The sequence below is a fragment of the Crocodylus porosus genome, unplaced genomic scaffold (genome assembly GCF_001723895.1).
Source record: "Crocodylus porosus isolate Cpor-Errol unplaced genomic scaffold, CroPor_comp1, whole genome shotgun sequence".
In the NCBI taxonomy this organism is placed as follows: Eukaryota; Metazoa; Chordata; order Crocodylia; family Crocodylidae; genus Crocodylus; species Crocodylus porosus.
The window spans coordinates 70872633-70893274 of record NW_017728886.1 but is presented as its reverse complement, the minus strand read 5'-3'; the positions used below and the strand labels follow the sequence as shown (position 1 = coordinate 70893274).

The 20642-nt window shown below is 44.3% G+C and overlaps 1 protein-coding gene across 1 annotated transcript in view; it reads right to left on the bottom strand.

Annotated features, from left to right (window-relative positions):
- ZCWPW2 (zinc finger CW-type and PWWP domain containing 2) overlaps nt 1-20642 on the bottom strand; it is a 101399-nt gene that overhangs the window by 21852 nt on the left and 58905 nt on the right. The window contains exons 5-6 of the mRNA XM_019533177.1: nt 6436-6485; nt 2685-2752 (exon numbers count right to left, since the gene is read on the bottom strand). Of these exons, the coding sequence (XP_019388722.1) occupies nt 2685-2752; nt 6436-6485 (118 nt within the window). The remainder of the gene's footprint in view (nt 1-2684; nt 2753-6435; nt 6486-20642) is intronic.

Sequence of the window (20642 nt, the reverse complement as noted above, 5' to 3'; positions counted from 1 at the left end):
GTTGAGAGTCAGGCATCTGCGCACAATGTCTGATCCATAGACAGTGGTGGTAACACTGGCTTCAGCAAGGATGCTGGTGCTTGTGCAGTGATCTTCCCATGTGATGTGGAGGATTTTCCAGAGGCATCATTGGTGACACCTCTCCAGGCTCTTAGGATGACAGTAGGTCACCCATGTTTCATACCCATAGAGTGGGGATGATAACTTCATTGTAGAACTGGATCTTGGTGTCTTCTAGAGATCATGATGAATCAGGTATAATTGGCTCCTCCACCAGGATGGCCACAATGCCTCCTAGGGCCCTAGGGCCACCTATACCCATTCTCTTACTCCAGTTCCCCCCATAAGGCCTCCTCCTCACTCACCTGCCCTACCTTGATGTCAGAAGTTAACAGATTTGGGAGGCTGTCTTCAGATACCCAGAATTTGGCTTTCAGTGCCTTGTCCTGCCCTACATCATTAGGCAGCGAGTCAGCTCATCCTCACAACTTAACTGGAGCAGGGCTCTCACTCTTGACTGGAGCTCTCCTGGCCTCGTCTATTGTCACTTGTTTGGATCTGCTGGACCTTCTAGGCTTCAGCTTTTCTCCCTAGGCTTAAGCCCCAGCTCTCCACTGGGTCCCAGAACCCGACAGGACTCTGTCTGGGCCTTTGCCCCTCACAACATAGAATGTCTCTGAGGCACTCCCCCTATGACTCATTTCTTCTCTGTACACCCTGTTCAGGCATTGGCCCCTCAGTGCCAGCTTTGCCTATCCCCAGACATTGGCTCTTTGGCCTTAGGTCTTCTCCAAGTGCCAGTCCCAGACTGGCTACCTTTTGGAGCACCAGATCCTCTAGGCCTCCTCCTCCTGCTAGCCCCAGATTGGCCACCCTTTGTGGTACCTGCCCCTCCAGGCCTTGCTCATGCCCATCTCAGTCAGGATGCCCTTTGGATCATGGCTGAGCCTTAGCTCTCTTGGTCTTAGCCTGGCTCACTCCCCCTGCCCCTCTGCAGGGCTTAAAACCCAAAATGTCCTAGGCACCCTGCTATGTGGCCTCTTATTTCTCTACAGCCACTATCTACTCTTCTAGTGTAACACAGATCCCCAAACATCAACAGAAACAAAACATACAACTTATCTCCCCATATGCCATGCCTGCAGAGCTCCTTCACTTGTGAGGATCTGAGCCTTGGGCTCCAGGCTCAGGTTTATATGGCTTTTTCTCCTCCCTCTTCCAGTCACCTGACCTGGCTTGCTGTCAATAAGGCCCAGGTGCTCCTCATCCCTTCTTCAGCAGCTAAGTGTTCTGCTGCCTGAAATTTGCAGTCTGATTCCTGTAGCCCTCTTAACTTGGCTCCTTACAAGCTGCATTTGATTTGCAACCCTGTCCTTACTTCCTCCATGTAACAGGGGGAAGGAGTACAATTCCACAAAGTGAAGATTCAAAGCCCGTCCTTTTATATTTTGAATGATTTGTTCTTGGACTAAGAAAGGTCTAAACTGAACTTCCTGTTATTTGCAATATTATAAAGTCTACTGCAAAAAAGTAGTTTTGTGGATCCAAAATATCTCTAGATATTCTCCTCTCTTTTTGTATTTAATCAGAGAAATTTATGATACTGAGTGTATCTTAATTTTAGATCTCTAATATAGTCTTTAGAAGCAGTTACAAAGTGTTTCCAGTGGTTTTTACTGCATTTGATCAGTGAAATGGAGTTTAGACATGCATTTGTTTTTATTTTCTGGCTTTATCCATTAATCTTTGCACTGGAGAGCATACCCACATTTACAGTGAACAGAATAAACTAAGGAACAAACTGTTAAAAGAAACCAAAGCTGTTTATATCTTAACTGCTAGAACTACACTGAGAATGATTCTACTTTAATCAAAGGGATTGCAATTATACTTTTTATTCATCATATTTTTCTTGTCATCATGTTTTATTGAAAAAAATATTCTGTCTTATTCTAAGGATACTTATCTGATGACTAATTTAGTTAGAGGAGGCTGTTATAATCAGTGGAGTTAAGGTATAATTCCAGGTTTCCTAATGCTTTCTATTATAACTTTCTATTTTCAGTTTTGTTTCTCTATAGTCTCCTACATAGGAAATACAGAACTATAGACCTCTGGACAAACCAAAGGCAAAACAAATCTTTTTGTTGTTCTTTTCTCCCCAGTAAAACACAGTCCATTCTCAGTTATCTGAACAGTTTTAGAAAGTACCTACCAAAAAGCCATTCAAATATCTAAAAACATTCAGATAAGTGGAACCACAATATCTTATGGAGAATTACGTGAGAAAACACATGGTGCATAATGTAAAACAATACCATACTTAACAATACATGTATTAAATAAAGTCAAACTTAAAAGAGAACGGATTGTTACAAAGTTTAAAATACTAACAGTTACAAATTATTGAATCAAATTTAAGAGTAGAGGGAGTACTGTATTAAATAAAAGTTAAAATGAAAAGAGTGTGTGATAAACTACTCAAGCTACTGTTCAAGACAAGATGCTGAGCTAAATGAACCATTGGTCTGGCCCAGTTTAATACTTTATATGTTTTTATGTTCATCAGAAACAAACATCATCATCTACACAAAAGCAGATATACTGTATGCTTAATGTAAATAATGTAAGTACCTTTCAAAGTAACCCTTATTACTAAAGATGGTTCTACATGTTTAATCTACCCAGATTGTCTTTTGAGAGGATGTCATCTGAGCCAGTTGTTAAAAGAAAGAATCTTAACATTTTTTTCCTAGAAAAAGATTTTGACCAATTGTTGTTTACCATCAAGTCAGTGATGACACATGATTAAAAGACATTTTGTAGCATGCTATTACCCATAAAAGTTTTTCCTAGCTTCTTTCTTGCAAGAGATAATTGCTATATGTTTATTTGTGCAAAACAATCTCTCTCTAACATAAGTCCATTTAGTAATATTCCTACAAACAAGTCTATGCTTACTCTGCAGCAATGGATCATTTAACAACAGTGATGTGGTTGCATAGTTTGGACAAGTAGTAAGAAGACATTTCTTATAAGTAGGGACCTGACAAAATCACGATTTTGGCATTTTTCACAAAAACCTCAAAATCAGACATTTTCCCAAAAAAACCCAGAGGGCTCTGAAAATTTTGGTGGGCTCACTGCAGGAAAAAAACAACTTACCGGCAAGCAGAGAAAAGGGTGGGAAGCCCTTCAGTCTTGAAGCACAAAGTGGAGGGCTGGGGGAAGCAAATGAGAGGCAGAGCCTGTGACAAGCTTAGTACAAGTGCCAGTCTGAGGCTACTTAGGGAAGTGACAAAGTTTAACACCATCTTTTAAGAAACCAAAGGCATGCTGTTGGAAGCATTGAGCAGGAAGATTGAGCAGGAATGAACAGTGAAAAGAAATCCTCCAAGAGAACCAAATATGTTTTGATTCTGGACCATTTAAAGAAATATCCTGCAGGGACCTTGAATGTGGATGGAGGTAGACCGTTCTGTACTGCCTACAACCCAACTCTGGATGTTTTGATGAAAACTAATATAGCTCAAAACTTAGATTCTGAGGCATACACAAAGCAAAAGGCTACTGAAGACGCTAAAGACCAGAGCAAGAAACAAGCAACTGTGTTCTTACTCTTCAAAGGACCATGGCAAGCAGCTTGGCAAAATGAGGGGAGGCATTTTCCCTTGTGGATGCTTTCATGGCAATGAACATCCCACTGCAGAAACTTGATCACCCTATGTTAAGGGACTACCTGAACCTAAATTTGCCAAATGCTGGCAGTTTTCCATGTGCTCACAAGCTTTGCCAAGACTATCTCCCTGCAGTGACTACTTTGCATGTTCAGTCTGTAACTTTGCATTGACAGAGTATAAATCCTTCTCCACGGTGACTGATGAAGCCACCAACACTCAAGATAACTATGTGCTTTATATGTTATTTATACCTGGGAGCTGGAAAGACTGGGATCAACCTGTTTTCAAACAGAGCTCGTCCACCTCACATCTGTCAACTTTTCTACCATGACTGCAGCAGTTGTGAACTATGGCTTAGAATTTAACAAGATCTCAGCATTCCTATCCAACAAAGCCATGTACATGTGCAAGGCTTTCTCTGATGTTCTCCAAGCAATGCTGCCCAACACAGTTCATGTTACCTGCAAAGTACACATTCTGTCTTCAGTAAGCAACACCTGGTGCATGAAGTTCCCTGATGTGGATAGTCTGGTGTCCTTCAAGATGGCCTTCAAGCATTGTCCAGGCCATAAGCTCTGGTACAAGGAATCCTTACCAGCCAAAGTGGGGACTCGCATGCAACTGTGTTGTGCCCACAAAGTGAAATTTGTGGTTCAGCACAGCACATTATTATGCCAAATACATACAGTACTACCAGCAGTTTGAGTGAGGCGCTGGAAATCACACCTGGCACAGTGCATGCTTAAGCTTTGCGATCTCCTGGAACAGGGAGACATTCAAGGTCAAGTGACGTTTGTGGCTGAATATGCCATCTGGTTAATGGTGCTTCTAACATGGTTTGAAGGCTGGCAGGCTGTGATCTACCACACACACAACAAGCTGATGGATTAGATAACTTGGGTCAAAGATGGCATCGCAAGAACTGTCAAGATGTCAGCATGAAAACCAGTGGAGACCAGAACTGTTACAGGCAATAGCTGTGAAGCTGTACCAGTACTACAGGTACTGCTACCATGGTTCTAACAACTATCTACCTCTTTCCTTAGTGCTGTTTGCATTTTGGACACCAACCAGGTGCCTGTTCTGAGTTGTGACCCTCAGCTACTGAAATCAATCTCTGGATGGCAGAAAGAGCATGACAAGGAATGTGCTGCTTATGTGAACTTTGTCAAAGAGTTTCGGGCGCCTGTGCTTTTGCCTGTGTTTTGAGATTGTTTGCATAGGCGGCAGAAGGCTGGAGCTAATGAGGCTTAGCCCCCTCAACCTTTACACAGCAGCTGGAGACAGCAGCAGCAGCACAATGCCACCATACCGCAGTGCGTGCTGTTTGGCATGCAGCTACTCCTCCACTGTCATGTACAATGGCCACTGGGGAGGGAGTATTGGGGGTCAGGCAGGACTCAGGCCCCCCCAAATAATATTTCCCTCCACCACTTATGTCTGCTTGTGACCAGTTTCCATATCTGTATACCCTGGCAAAGTGCTGCCTCACCATTCCAATGAACTCAGTGGATGCTGAGCATGCCATCTCACTGTACTGACAAGTGTTCATCCTGCAGTAACAGGGAATGTCAGCAGCAACTGCCACTGGATGCTGCATGCTATCATTTAACAGCTAGCATGAATTGCCTGTCTCAAGGCTGGCATTGAGTAAACTCCTTTTTACAACATCATTTAATAAAGTATAGTAATGGTATTAGTTACAATTCGTGTTGTGTATACCTTTAGTTTCATAAGACATTTCAGATTGGAGTTTAATTCGGTGCTTAGATTGCTTAATAATGTTTCAATTAATGACTTCTGCAGGTTTAGTCAGGGTAATAAAGCTGTGGTCTTGGGCCATCTACCAGTCTGCGGGGAGGGATGGGACAGCCAGGCCTCCTTGGCCAGTCTGAGCTGTGGGGGGGCCTGCTGTGATAAGCTTGTGAAAATGGCAGTCAGCCCCACAATCAGCCCACACAATCAGCCACCTGCCTCCTTGATTTGGGTAAGTCCCTACTTATGAGAAACAATTTTTACATAGACAATAAAGCAAATTTTCTTTTTTGTTCTCTCATGTTTTGTAAGCTATATTTAGGTAATTATATGTCTAAGTACCTTACTGCACCTACAAATCAGGTGTTACAATGTCTCAATCACTGCACCAAATGAACTGCATCTGCTCTTAGTTGCTTTGGAAAAAATTCTGGAACAAAAATTAGATCTTGAAGATCAGACTAGAAAATGAACCAATTAGCACTAACAGTAAATTATTCAGCAATATAAATAGCTGTGAATTTGTGAAGGGAAAGGCAGGTAAGTAGCAGTGAAAGGAGATTCAAATCATGGTTAACAATGTTTTTTGTATCTCATTATTTTTCAGTTCCCCAGTAGTCACATATACTGTGCTTTCTACATCTTTCAATCAAGATTTCATGTTGAAGCAGCCTCCCTTCTGACTGACCAAAGAGGACTCAGTTGGAATGCTTTGGTATCGAGAGATGTTCATAGGCCAATATCAGGTCTGTACATGTTGTTGTCCAAAACCCTCTAATATCCACACTCAAAAGTGTACCCTCATACATATACGCCAACCTAGAGATATACACTGTAGTGCAGACATACCCAATAAAAGTTCCAGCACCCACAGTCTAAGGAACGATAAATGCAGCTTCTTGTAATTGTGTGATGTGCTAGATAACACTGTACTAACAAGAGACAGGAACTAATTAAATTACACAGTAAAAATATAAAGAAAAAATAATTCAAAACTTACTTTCTCTTTTGTCCAGTTCCACATGTACTTCTCTTACCAACTTGCTTATTCTGAAGAAAATATATATATATAAATCTTGGTTTATGAGTGGCAAAGTGTTGGAACTTGTAATTTTTGTGCTATATATTAGTAAATTTCATAATGAAATCATTTTAATGGCAGACAAATTTAAACTTAGAAATATAAAATCTTATCAAAACTTCTTTAGGGAATCTTAAGTAGATTCATACATCTATGAGAACACTAAGGGCAGAATCCTAGTTCATGTTACATACATAAATAGCAGTTTATGATGGTTATTTTTGGCATTTACAGAGTTTGTGATCCTATTCCATGTACAGCATAGACTCATAAGCATCTACACAGTTACTGAGCATGTGCAGTAGGCCTGGCAGACGTGGTTGCATGCGAACTAAGTCACACTTGGCAGAAAACCATGACTAATATGTAGAAGACGCTGAACAAATGGGACACTCCTACATTTTTGTCCCAGTAGCTGACTTGTTAGGACGTTTACCTAGTAAACTAGGGACCCAGATTTGACTCCACTCACCAAGAAAGGGTTTAAACTTGTATTTTGCTAGCACCATACTCCAGCACCCAAGCCACCGGTTAAGTAGTGGAGAAAGGGAAATATCTGGGACCAAGAAGAAGCAAGCAATACAGAGGGCATGTGGCTCAGTGAGATGGTTGGTACTCTGGATGGCAAGACAGCCTAGGTTCTAGATGGGCCCTTGCTCCCAATAGGGTGGGAGCTTGAAAAGGAGGGCTAGAAATGGGACTGGATAATTCCTCATGTGTGGCCTGGTAGTTAAGAATACTGTGCTGGGCATTTGGAGAGATGGTAGCTCAAATCCCCTCTGGGTAAGAAGGACCTAAAACCTGAGTCTTCTGCATCCTGGGCAAGTGCCCTAAAACCACCAAGCTATTGATCTAAGAGTGGTGCTCAACCTTTTGGTCCTGTGGGCCAGATAAGTGGCATGGGGCCTGTCTGTGGGTTGGAACAGGCTCTGGGTCCCAACACCATGCACCAGGATTGGGCCCTGAGGCCCACCCCTTCCTGCCAGGATTGGGTCCCAGGGGTCTAGCACTGCAACCTCATGCCCCACACTGGGATTGGGCCCTGGAGCCTGGCACCACCTCCATAAGGCCATACATGCTGTGATTGGGTGCTGGATCTGGATCCAGCAAAAAGGGCCTGAAGATTTGGTAGCAGGGGTATGGTGGCACCACTCCCCCACTACTAAATGTCCAGACCCGTGAAGAGCCCCACAGACTGGATTACACAGGGCTGTGGGCCAGATTTTATTCCAGTAAGCAAGCATGTAGGTACGTAAGATGATTCTATTTCAGAAGAGTGTGAAACAGATCCTGAAACTGTGTGTACGTGTCAAAAATGACATGTATGCAACCAGGTGTCATTTAGTAGGTAAAGTGAAATAGGATTCTGCCTTAGTGACTACTGTAATTCAATAATAATGTGCTCTTTGCAACTTATCAGAATTTTGTAAATGAGCAAATGTTAAAGTAATGATGCTAAAATTACTTTTATGCTTTCCATAACAGGCACATAGCAACATAGTCTGAAGCAGCAGTAGTATTTAGTGATGAATTGTTTGGGTTAATATACAAAGCAACACCAACCAAAATATAAACATAGCTTTTCATGTGAGTGGTTTGATAAAATGCTAAATCTAAAATCCTCCTGTGTTTTATGAATACCATAAGTCAACCCTGAATATAAGACGATCCACCAATAATTATATTCTATATATGGAAAATGTATACATTTGTTATAATGTTCCAGGTATAGAATCTTATTATTGGAAGTTTGCCTTGAATTTGTCCCCTTCCCACTGCTACAGCAGGTAAAATAAATCTGGAGGGTCAGGTGGCCTCTTTGCCCTCTGCCCTCCTAACTTCTTTCCCCTGCAGCCACTTCCCCTCTCCTTACTATCAGATCCTGCTCTCCCTGAGCACATGGAAGTGAGGGGCAAATTTGAAAACACTAAATTGGAAATAAACTTACCTGTAATAATTTCTATATAGTACCCATAGACACAATTATCAAGAATTGATGCATTTTCCCTTTTTTCAAACTGCTGCAAGTTTTAGCACAGGTATCCCATAAATACACTTCTAAGCAGCATTTGTATACCTACTTATATACATTTCAAACTTTAAAAAAATATTTATTTCTATATGTATAAATATATATAAATACACATTCTAACAGACCTGCCTCCTGACCACTACTGATATTCCAAAACACATATTTACAGTTACATCATCCTTATTCCCATTATAATGACAGTACTGTGCACCCGCACTACCCACACACCCATGTGTCTACTGTCACAACCACACCTTTAAGCAGCACTTTTGGACCTACTTATATATAGTATAAACTGGGTGTGTCAACTTAACAGCACATTACACTAATCTAATGCACAGTAAAGCATTACCATGTACATGTGCACAGCAATTATTGTGCAGTAAATTAGACTAATGCCCTATTTTCTAGTACCTATAGAAACAGATACTAGAAAAGGATACATTAAACTAATGTGCCAAAGCACACCTGTAGATGCCTACCGGAAGCAAATTGCTCCCAGTCAACCTAAGCAGCAGCGGGTCACAGGGGCTGGAGAGAGCAGTCCCCACTCAGTAGGACACTGCCTGCCAGTCTTGTGGAGATTGGGACCATCCTAATTTCCATATGGCCAGGACAACTGCTGCCAGGCAGATGTCTCCCAGCCCCATGGAGATTGGGACCATCCTGACCTCCACATGGCTGAGAGGGCTGTCCTGGCAGTGGGGAAGCTGTGTGCAAGGCTTGTGGAGATCAGGACCCATCCCAATGTCCGTAGAGCAGGGAGGCAATTGCCCACCAGCTGGGACATCTCGCTCACTCATGTGCAGATCAGGACCAGCCTTCACACCCCTGCCAGCCTGGGCCTGGCCCCCCGGCTGCTACAGGGGGCAGAGCAGGGCAGGAGGAGCCCTAGACTGAACTGCACCTGTCAGGAGCAAGTTTGCTCCCAATGGGTGCATATTCAGATACAGGGGGGAGGGGCACAGTTTAATGGGCCTGAATTTTGTGCGCAGATAATTCAGGTGCATTAACTGCACATGTAAACATGCCCCACCCCCCAACCTTTTTTTTTTGTAAAAATATATTTCTCTCTATATATATGGTTATATATATCTACTCTCTAACCTGTTACATCCCAAAAGGGTTAAACCAATCCCATTACAGAAAAAAACCTACACCCACGCTCCCACGCACCCATACAAAGGCCCACTGGCCACCTGTACCCATTACAATATCTGCAACCATACGTAACACACACAAAATACAAAACTCAGTCCTTCCTAGTCCTTCTGACCAGCCCTCCTTTCACACCCCCTTGCCCCACTTCCGGGGTCAGGTACTCAGTTCACAGGGTCTCTTCGTCATTGTTGCTCCAGCTTTTGCTGGAGGACCCGCCGCCGCTGCTGTTGTTGTCACTGTCCTCCATTCCACTCGTCTGTTCCTCTTCTCTGCTGCTGTCACTCTCTTTTCCACTCAGCGGGGCTTGTATGGTCCTGTGCCACATGTCCCTGTGCCAAGTGGTGTTCGCTGCGTCTTCTCCATCCTCTGCTACCAATTTCTGGTAATAGGTCCGGAGTTCACTCAGCACCATCTTCACGCAGCCAACTACTTCTACGTCCATTCATCTGTACAGGAGCAGGTTTCTGGCCTTCCACAAGGCACTCCTGACACAGGATATAAACTGGTCAAAATGGAGTGAGGGGCTCCCCTGGTGTTTGGTGAGGTGCCCGTACAGTGCAGCCTCACTGGTTAGCTGGCTGACACCGGTCACCACTTCACAGAGCTTCTGTACCCTCTTCCATACCTCCTTGGCACAGGTGCAGAGCCACAGGAGGTTTTCTATTGTCTCGGTGGCCCCATCGTAGTTGGGCCATGGGCAGGTGGGTCTCCCCAACTGTCCCTCTCTATGCCTCTGGGTCCTCACCAGGAGAGCTCAGTGAGCTATAAGCCAATTTAGGTCCCTGTGATCTTTGCACAGTTCCTTGTGGTGGATGCGCTCCCACGCGACTTGGCATGCATTGTCCGGGAGCAGGTCCATGGGTGACGTGGTGTACCTTAGTCTCACCATCTCCTGGATCTTCCTGTGGCTTTTCATGGTTGCCGGGCCATGCTCTGCAGGCTGTACACGTTGCAGCATCAGTTCAAGGTCTCGTAGGACCAGGGCAGTTCTGTGATCCATGGCCTGTGGTTAGTTGGGGTGAAGACCCCGCAGTGTCTCAGAATGTGCCCTGCAAAGTACCTCATGAGACACGCAGTTTTGGTGTCTGCCTCTGTCACCAGCTTACAGATCGTGGTTGTGTACTTGGCCTACAGGAACAGTAGGATCTCTGGCATGCCCCTGCCCCCGGCCCTCTTGTCCTTGTACAGAGTCTTCTAGGTGATCTTTTCCCATCTGGATCCCCAGAAGAAGACACAAATGGCCCTCTGGATCCTGCAGGCAACACGCTCAGAAGGGAGGAAGACCAGTGCAGTGTACAGAAGCACCAGTAACAACATGGCCTTCACAAGTGCAACGCATCCCACCATGAAGAGGGAATGCAAATGGCACAGCCCCAGTCTCTGTTTTACCTTGGCCATGCCCACTACACATATTAGTCAAAAGCCAAAAGACTCATGAACAGATAGACTTTTATTAGTAGATGTTTAGGATTGTGAATCCAAAAAAGATGACAAAGCTGGTAGGGAAATACAGATCACCAGGGACTAACAATAGAGGGATGGGGATGAGGAGGGGAATGCAACTAGGTTACAGGAGATACATGTTAGCCAATGTAAGCCTGGGGGTGGGGGGAGGGGGAAAGGGAGAAGGGGAGGGAGGGGGTTCACAACGTTGAGAGAGAAAGAAGATAGATACATACAAACCCATTACTATGGTCTGCAATGGTGGAGGAAGTGGCTCAAAGAAAGTGTTCTCAGTCCATATAGAGTCTCATTGTGGAGGTCCTCTTCAGGTGGAGTGGGGTTGTCCATTGCTGCAGAATCCTCTTGAAAGTGAAGGTCCATCTGGTGCAGAGGGGATGGGGTTCAGGCAGTCCCCTCTGGGTCTGGTCTGGTTGTGGCTCATCTGGTGGGGTCGGAGTACTGGCAGAGGCCCATGATGTGTTCCACGTAGATGTCGCGGGACCAACAGATGGTGTTGGACACCATGAGGCAGTGTATCAGCTTGGCATAGCGGTGGGAGATGCGGCAGGCACACAGGACACTCTCGTTGCTGGGGTCCCAGGCTCCGAGCGTTACCACAATGAGCGCGTTGACCATCATGTCGTAACCGCAGCCCCTCAGGATGTCGGCCAGCGGGGCATACTTCTCCCACTTTTGAGCCCGGGCATCAATTACATATAATATTAGTCCAAAGCCAAAAGGCTCATGATTTACCATGTAGTCCATTGGGTTAGGGCCCAGCAGAGTCAACAGCATTTCAAACCATGGCAACCCCACAGCTCAACACTCAGTATGTGTGTACTCCAGACACCTCCCACAAAAGATCCATATGCTAATTACTTCCCCCCCTTTCCCACCCCCCTCTCATGACTGGAACTGGGTGTTCTTGGCACAAGTCCTGGGAAAATCCAAAAACTTGTATGCACATGAGGCACAGCGCAACTTGGTCCAGGCTCCATCTCTTGGATGGTGGGGACACACTAATCATATTCAACAGGGAGAAAGAAGGTGCGACAAAGGGATTATGGGTGAACACTTTGGTGATGTTTGACAGACATTTAAGGCTGGTGAAGAAACAGGACTTACTGGAAATGGGAAAGAAAAACACAGCATAGTTGTGGGAGTGAAGAGGAAGTTAAAATGAATGTAATGTAGTGGCTCACCTGACTTTTAAAAGAGTCAGTGCTGAAGGGGACTGCATACAATGGGTACAACCATATATCTCATATACGGTTACCCTAGCAACCCTGGTGAACCACTGCAAGATACAGGAGGTGGTAAGGGCAAGAGAGATCAAATCACCGGTGGCCTTTCAACCTGGTGACAGCTGCCAGGCTGTGTGGGAGCAAATCTCCCACAAGAACCTGCAGAAGGAACACAGAGACCTTAACTGGCAGGCAGCCTACCACGCACTCCCCATGAGGGAATGGAAAAACAGTGCAGGGCAGAGAGGTCCATTGAACTGCCTGAGACAGTTCTTCCTCAGGCAGACAGGAATGATCAACCATGATCAACCACCTCTTCTGGTATTGCCCATACACCAAAGAGGTGTGGAAGAAAATCTGTGCACTCCTCCTGGTGGTGACAGGTTTCAGAACCGTGATCGGGTAAGAGGTCTTCTGTGGACACTTAACCAAACAGCAAGGGCCCCCAACAGCTCACTTTAACCAGTTCATCTCTTACTTCAGGTTTGCCCTGTGGAAAGCCAGGAACCTGTTTATAAACAGGGGGCTGAGTGAAATGTACTGGTACTGGTACTACAGAAAGACAGAAGAGGACAATGGGAAAGAAATGGCAGGCCTCATATGGTGGAGAGGAGACTGACATAGACCTTTATCAGAGACAAATCCTCTGAAAGAATAATGAGCAACAGGCACTGGAATGGTGATAGGTGCACGGGTGCGCAGCTGTGCAATACGTGGCTGCGCGGGGCAAATTATGTAATGGGACTACAATAGTTTAACTGTCAAAGTATATTTTGATCTGCCAAGTGAACCACAGTGGTCACTTGACAGGTTGTTACAGGTACAGTGAGGTATCTATTTATCTATCTATCTAGAACTACATATTTTTTGCAAGAAAAAAATCAGCATGTTTGCCCAATGTGGGCCATGTGTTTTATAGTCATGCTCAGTGTTGGTTGCATTTAATCAACTTCATAGATGGTTTCCATTATTGAGTACATGCTGTTTTTGGCAGTAGTTTAATGATAGACAATGTATTTAATGAGGTTTCCTTGTATGCAAATGAAAGAGGAGAGGCTTTTTTCCCCATACTGGTGTGTGGGTGGGGGTGGGGGCTTCATCTTGTATTTGAGTAAATGTGGTTATTATATAGATATTTTAAGTTTTGTAACTGAAAAGACCTTGATTGTTCTGGGGGCTTTTTCACTAAATTTGTTTTGACACTTTAACTTTGCATTTAAAAAAGGAAAATATTTGTTAAACATTTTCCCCTCCATGAATTTAAAACTTTTATCACTATTAACAAGAGAAATTTGAAATGACAAGCAAAAATACATGTCCACCCTCTGTATGTGTATCAGAAGTAATCAGAAAGGAAATTTAATTGCTTAGCAGACTTTTGGACTCAGCAGACTTATTGGAAAGTTAAAAATGGCTGTGTAAAAATATGTTCCTGCTCAACAAATCTGTTGGTTGTGAATCTTTATGACCTGACCCCCAAAACAGGACTATATTTTGGGGTGTTCCATGGGATGCCATGCATAGATATTTTTCTGAATTAAACTCACTAATGTAGTTCTTGTTTCTATTTGAAGCTAATATTAAGCTATGATCAGTACTACCATTTTAATATTTATATGATCCCTAATATATAGTGTGAATATATTTTTGTAATTTATAGTGTAACTGACATCAACTAGTCAAGTAATTACTGATTAGGTATCAGCTATGCCACAGTTGTTCACATTTAAGAGGAACAATACCCGATTGGCTGAGGAAAGGTAATTTCTGAGAATTCTCATTTGAGATGGCTATGCATATTGGTCAGCTAAGAGGTGCATTTGTGAGGGCCTTCCCAAACAATGTTGGTTTTCATTTCAAAGAGAAGACAACTTATCTGGGCAGAAGTCAAATCAAAGACTGATATTTTTTACCATTATATAGTGAGTGGGAGACTATATCTCTCTAGAATAATTGACAGGAAAGCAGCTAAACAGATCAAATTAAGCAGAGCCTAAGGTCTGAATGAAAACATTATAAAAGAAAGGTAGGAATTAGATAATCCAAATATATCATCGTTTTGGTTTTAACACTCACTTCTCAGCCTCTTGAAGGCTCAGATTAAGTGTATTAGCTGATGTAACCAAAAGTATTGAATATAGTTTTGTTATAATAGATGTATTTGTGGCAAGTTTCTTAAATAAGAACAAAACAAAGCAGCCTCAACAGTAAAGGCCATAAATAAAGGTGGAAAAGAAGAAAGGATGGTGACGAGAAACATTCCATGATGGTGAGCAAAAGAGACAAAAAAATCCTTCCTTATTTTCATAACTACACCCCTACAGCCTCGCCCAGTCCTCTGGTTGTAACAATAACCATATATCTTATATACGGTTACCCTAGCAACAATCCACAGTTGACAATTTCCAAGTTCATAAGATAACTTAAAAACTTGAATAAAACCAAATCAGATAATGTTTGCTAAAATATTAGTATAAGACATCTTTAAATATATGGTAGACTAAACGAAAAATTGGAGAACTCCACAAATTCAAGACGACCTGATGCCAATTTGCATACTACTTACCCAGCTGATAAAGATGAGATTCTGTATTATGCTGTTATAGGTAGGTAGATAGCCACTGGAATAAGTGTTTTTTCTTGGGATTTGGAGTTTTTTCTGACTGGGTGATGATAATTAAGGGATTGCGACTGTACCTAAATTTTGTGTCTAAAGGGTAATTGTACCTGTATCTTAATTCTAAGTCTAAGCTTGAAAAAGCAGTTCTGATCACAGATGGGCTGTAGTCTTATTTCTCCAGAGACTGAAATTTCCTAAATTTTGGGTAACATATTTGTCGCAGGGCACTTCCGCACCCCGCTCCTAATAAGGCTCAGACCGGGGAAGGGAAGATGTGTAGCAGGCACTAGGGTGCTTGCTACTGGCAATGGTGATTCGGGCTTAGCTGCCAGTCAACAGGGCAGCACAGTGGGGGTTGCTAAGGCAACTGATTGAGTCAGCTGACCAGAAGGGGGCAGGGCCTGGCCTTTATAAACAGAGAAGGCTAAGGCCAAAGGCAGTTCCCCTCTGGCAGCCTCAGGAGCAGAAGCTCTGTTGCAGAGCCGAGCCAAGCCGAGCCCTGTGGGCTCAGTAAGAAAGCTGGATGGCTTGAGCAATGTTGTGCGTTGGCATGCAGATACGGGGTGGAGAAGACCCTGACAGGGATATGAACAAAGGATAGCTAGTTTGGCTCAAGATTTATGTTATAGCCGAGGGGCTTTGCGTTTTGTTTGGTTTTGGTTATTGTTACAACCAGAGGACTGGGCGAGGCTGTAGGGGTGTAGGAGGCCTCAGGGGAGCTCCCCGTTAGTATAGCAGTGAGTATGCACGAGGCGCATGAGCATAGGGAGCTCCCCAGCAGAGTGGGGGTGTTCCTAGTGCCGCAGAGGGCGCTGTGTTTTGGCGTGTACCGACCCCGGCCCCAGTGTGGGTGATTATTGGGACGAGCCCAGTGGGCATGGGACCCAAGGTGGGGTCTGAGGGCCAGGTAAGGCTAAGGCCGCTTGAGCCCCAATTGGTAAGAGCCCAGTTGGGCATAAGACCCGGGAGGAGGGTCAGGGGGCCAGGCATGGCTACGGCCACCTGAGCCCCAAGCGCGAGACAGCACGAGCACAGGCCCCAGTGCGGGTGGGGAGCACGAGACAGTGCAAGCACAGGCCCCAGTGTGGGCGGGGAGCGCGAGAAGTGAGGCAGAGGCACAGGCCCCGGTTGGGGGCGAGAGCGTGGGAGGGGCGAGCATATTGGGCAGGCCCCAGGAGAGGGGCGAGCACGTGGACATCCCAGTATGAGTGAGAGAGCGGGAGACAGGCCCCGGTACGGCGAGGGCCGCGAGAGAAATGAGGGGGCACCCGTTACATCGAGAGGCCCCGGAGTTTGGGGGCAGCGAGGAGCCCCAGAGCCAAAGGCAGGGGGCAGTGAGGAGCCCAGAGCCAAAGGAAGGGGGCCAGGGAGGAGCCCCGGAGTTAGGGGGCAGTGAGGGCCCCAGAGTTAGCACGGGCGAGAAGTCCCGAAACAGGCAGTGCTGGATTAGCCAGAGGATATCCGCGCGGCAGGGCAATTGGACAGAGCCCTGGTACAGCAAGATAACCATGCCAGAGAAGGAAGAAGGCAGCCTCCCTTTGAACAAGATACTAGCAAGACATGGCTGGCGAGACAGAGGATGCATTCGGGACCCAATTCTGGCACGGTAGGTAGGGGTGCTAGGGGAGGTCACGGCACCACTAAGGGCGCCCCGCCACAACATTCAGCCCTACTGAAAGCATTTACAGATGTTATTAAGAGTATAAATTTGCCCTGCCCTTTATTTGTTGATGATAATAGATAAAATATCATTTGACTTTCTACATTTACAATCAGTTTGAAGGAATGACCATTAGAAAAACCTTTTTTTTTTTTTTACTTTAAATGGAATGTATTTGTTGAAGAAATATTTTAATGACAAATAAGAGATTTTACAGAACTGTTTTTCAGAATATAACTGTCCTTTAAACTGAGCTTTTATGAAGTCCAAATAATAAATAGGTCTTTGTTACCTAAACAAAACCATTTTTAGATTCTGCCTTTATTCGTTAAAAAGTAGGTTTACTAAAATGCTGGTGTGCCAAGAACCTGCTCTTTCTTATTAAAAAGACTAGAAGTTGCTACCATAAATTAAAGTATTTGAGAGTTTTAATTAAATTTTATATTTGTAAGCAAGGAATGGAAATAGAAAAAGTGAATACCTAGTTGTGTGCTGCACACTGAAAGATACCAAATTTTAAAAAATACATCGCTCTTCAGCATATATTTCAGGTACAATTAATATGAAAATTATACATATCTCTTAAGAAGTTCCTCCCCCAGGACAAAGAGGTACACTGAAAACCTGTAGCCTTACATTGCTATTTAGTAATGGTTCACCATTTAAAAATGAGTTTCATGGTATCATTCTAGTCCCTAGTCGATTATTGTCAAAAACACCAATTTGGCAGGATTCAGTAAGGTAGATAGAATAGGCTGTGACTGCAATAGCAAGTCCTGCAGCTTGGGAACAAAGAAGAGAGAACACTATTGTGTAAAAAAGTTTGCACATTACCTACTTAAACTATTACATTCATGAGCATCAAATTCTCATATAGTTTTAAATAAAAAGGTCCCTTCACAGAATCCCAGATCTATTCAAAATCCTTGCTTAAGGCCTAAAATGTACCTGTATTCATATATGGAAATCAGTTTTGAGTGGCAGCTTTTGACTTTGATTTTTTTTTTTTTTTTTGCTATAAACTCTGGTCTTATAGAATATTATACTGTCGTGTATTATTATGTTTGGTCACAAATTATTTCCAAAAAATAATTTTCTATCAAACTGTTATTATGATCAAGCAACTGATGCATGAGAGTCTCGGGCCTCAAATATTATTTCCCCAATAATTAAACAACTGAATTGCATGTGCCAAGGCTAGCACCATAATACCCAATTCTGATACCACCCAATGCCTTTTTAATTAATGATAAATCCTTGCAATGGGATTCTATAACATGGCACTATATGGAAAAGAAACGTTTTTATCAGTTATCAGGAAACCAAATAAAAGAATTCAGTGAAGTTCCTCAGCTAAGTTTCTTATTCTCTATTTCAGGGATATAGGTTGTAGCCCTGTTGGTTTAAGGACATAGGGGCTAGGTACAGACAGTCAAAAAGCCTGAGGCTGAATCAATTCAGTCTTTAGTCTAGGTTGCACAGATTAAATTGAAACAGAAGTGATCAGACATTTACCTTTGATTCAGGAAATGCAGCCACATGTCTGCAGTGGCTCAGGCCAGAAGCCAGGAGGTGCTAGAGCACAGCTCTCTCGCTGTGTATTCCCTTCTTCTTCCTGCTGCCCCCAAGGTCTCTGGGATTTTCAGTCCAGAATTATAGCAGCAGGACTCTGCAGGGTTGCTGATCACTTCCTCTTCCTGCTTCCAGGTGCCTCTGGGTTTTATAGTCCACAGTTGCAGCCAGCAATAAGTTTGAGCAGGAGAAGGAGCATTTAACCCCATTCCCTGCCCCAGACTCCAGCCAGATTCAATGATGCTAGGGTCAGAAGGGACCTCAACAGATCGAGTTGGATCCCCTGCCTAGGGAGGAAAAAGTGCTGGGGCCACATGACCCCAGCCAGATGCCTATTCAGCCTTCTCTTAAAGACCCTCAAGGTAGGGGAGACCACCACCTCCCTTGGAAGCCCATTCCAAATTTTGACCACCCTTATTGTGAAGTTTTTCCTGATATCTAGCCTAAATTTCCTCTCTACCAGTTTGCGACCATTGTTCCTTCTTACACCAAGAGGTGCCCTGGTGAACAGAGCATCGTCAATCCCTTGTTGCATCCCCCTAATGAATTTGTAGGCAGCCATAAGATCACCTCTTAGCCTTCTCTTGCAGATGCTGAAGAGGTCCCTCAGTCTCTCCTCATAAGGCTTGTTCTGTAAGCCCCTAACCATATGAGTGGCCCTGCTCTGGATCCTCTCGAGTCTATCAACATCCTTCTTGAAGTATGGCACCCAAAACTGGACACAGTGCTCCAATTGTAGCCTCACCAATGCTGCATAGAGTGGAAGTATCACCTCCTTGGTTCTATTTGTCATGCATCTGCTGATGCATGATAAAGTGCAGTTAGCTTTTCTGATGACTTCGTCACACTGCCAATTCGTGTTCGTCTTGGAGTCCACTATGACTCTGAGATCCCTTTCTGCTTCTGTGCTGCTGAGTCACTTCCCAGCTAGTAGGTGTGGTGGATATGTTTGTGCTGTAGGTGCAGCACTCTGCATTTGTCCTTGCTGTATTGCATCCTATTGTGTACTGCCCACCTTTCCAATCTGACCAGGTCTGCCTGCAATCATTCCCTACCCTCGAGAGCGTGCACTTCACCCCACAATTTAGTATCGTCTGCAAATTTGGACAGAGTACACTTCACACCCACATCCAAGTCACTGATGAAGATATTGAAAAGTACAGGTCCAAAGACTGAACCCTGAGGGACCCCACTACCCACATCCTTCCAGGTCAATACTGACCTCTCTAATACCACTCTCCAGGTGTGACCGGACAATGTAAATATCTATGACACAGCCTCTTAATTTATTTATGAGACTGGGATGAGATACTGTATTGAAGACATTGCTAAAATCCAAGAAAACAACATCCACCTCTACTCCTGCATCTAAGCATTTTGTGACCGTCATAAAATGAAACCAGACTGGTCAGGCATGATCTACCTGCTATGTATCCATGCTGGTTGCTCTGCTGCATTATTTCTCCCACTGGACTTCCACAAATATGATCCTTCATAATTTTTTCAAAGACCTTTCCAAGGATGGAGGTGAGACTGACTGGCCTATTATTACTTGGATCCTCCTTCCTCCTCTTCTTGAAAATAGGGACCACATTGGCCCTTTTCCAGTCCTCTGGGACCTGACCTGAGTGCCACAAGTGCTCAAACTGCTCTTCCAGTTGTTGTGCTATGACACCGGCCAATTCCTTCAGTACTCTCAGATGCAGCTCATTCGGGCCTGCTGACTTAAACACATCCAGTCCATCCAAATGACTCTGCACCAAGTCAGTGTCAACAGTTGGTGGGTTGGTGACCCTCTAATGCCCATCTAAGAACTCGTTAGGAGACCTATTTTGACTCCTGTTCGAGAACACTGAGGCAAAAAGCTCATTGAATAGCTCTGCCTTGTCCCCCCTTTCTGTCACTAATTGCTCCTTCTTGTTCACTAGGGGTCCTATGCTGTTCCTTTCACTCTCTATATATCTAAAAAAAATATTTTTTGTTGTCTCTAATTTGTATTGCCAACCTCAGCTCTGTAGTTGCTTTGGCCTTTCTAACTGCCTCTCTGCAAGTGCGGGCCAAGTAGGTATACTTCTCCCCCAGGGTTTCCCTGGGAAGAGCAGTTCCCCGCCCCCGCTAGACTGGGCTGCACCCCCACCTCCCTGTCAGCCAGCCCTCACTGCTCCACCCGGGGAGCAGAGGGACAGGGCCAGCCCTGCTGAACCAAAGGTTCTAGAGTTTTGCATTTCCTATTGTCTCAGACCAACACAGCAACCAAATACAACCCTCAAATCATTACAGAATGTTGCAGAGCACTTAGGTGCCCTGCTCCTTTAAAGAGTGGAAACTGGAAGGGAAAGAGCCCTAGCAGTGAGTGGGGAGCCGCCAGCTGCTGGTTACCAGGCCAGCTAGAAT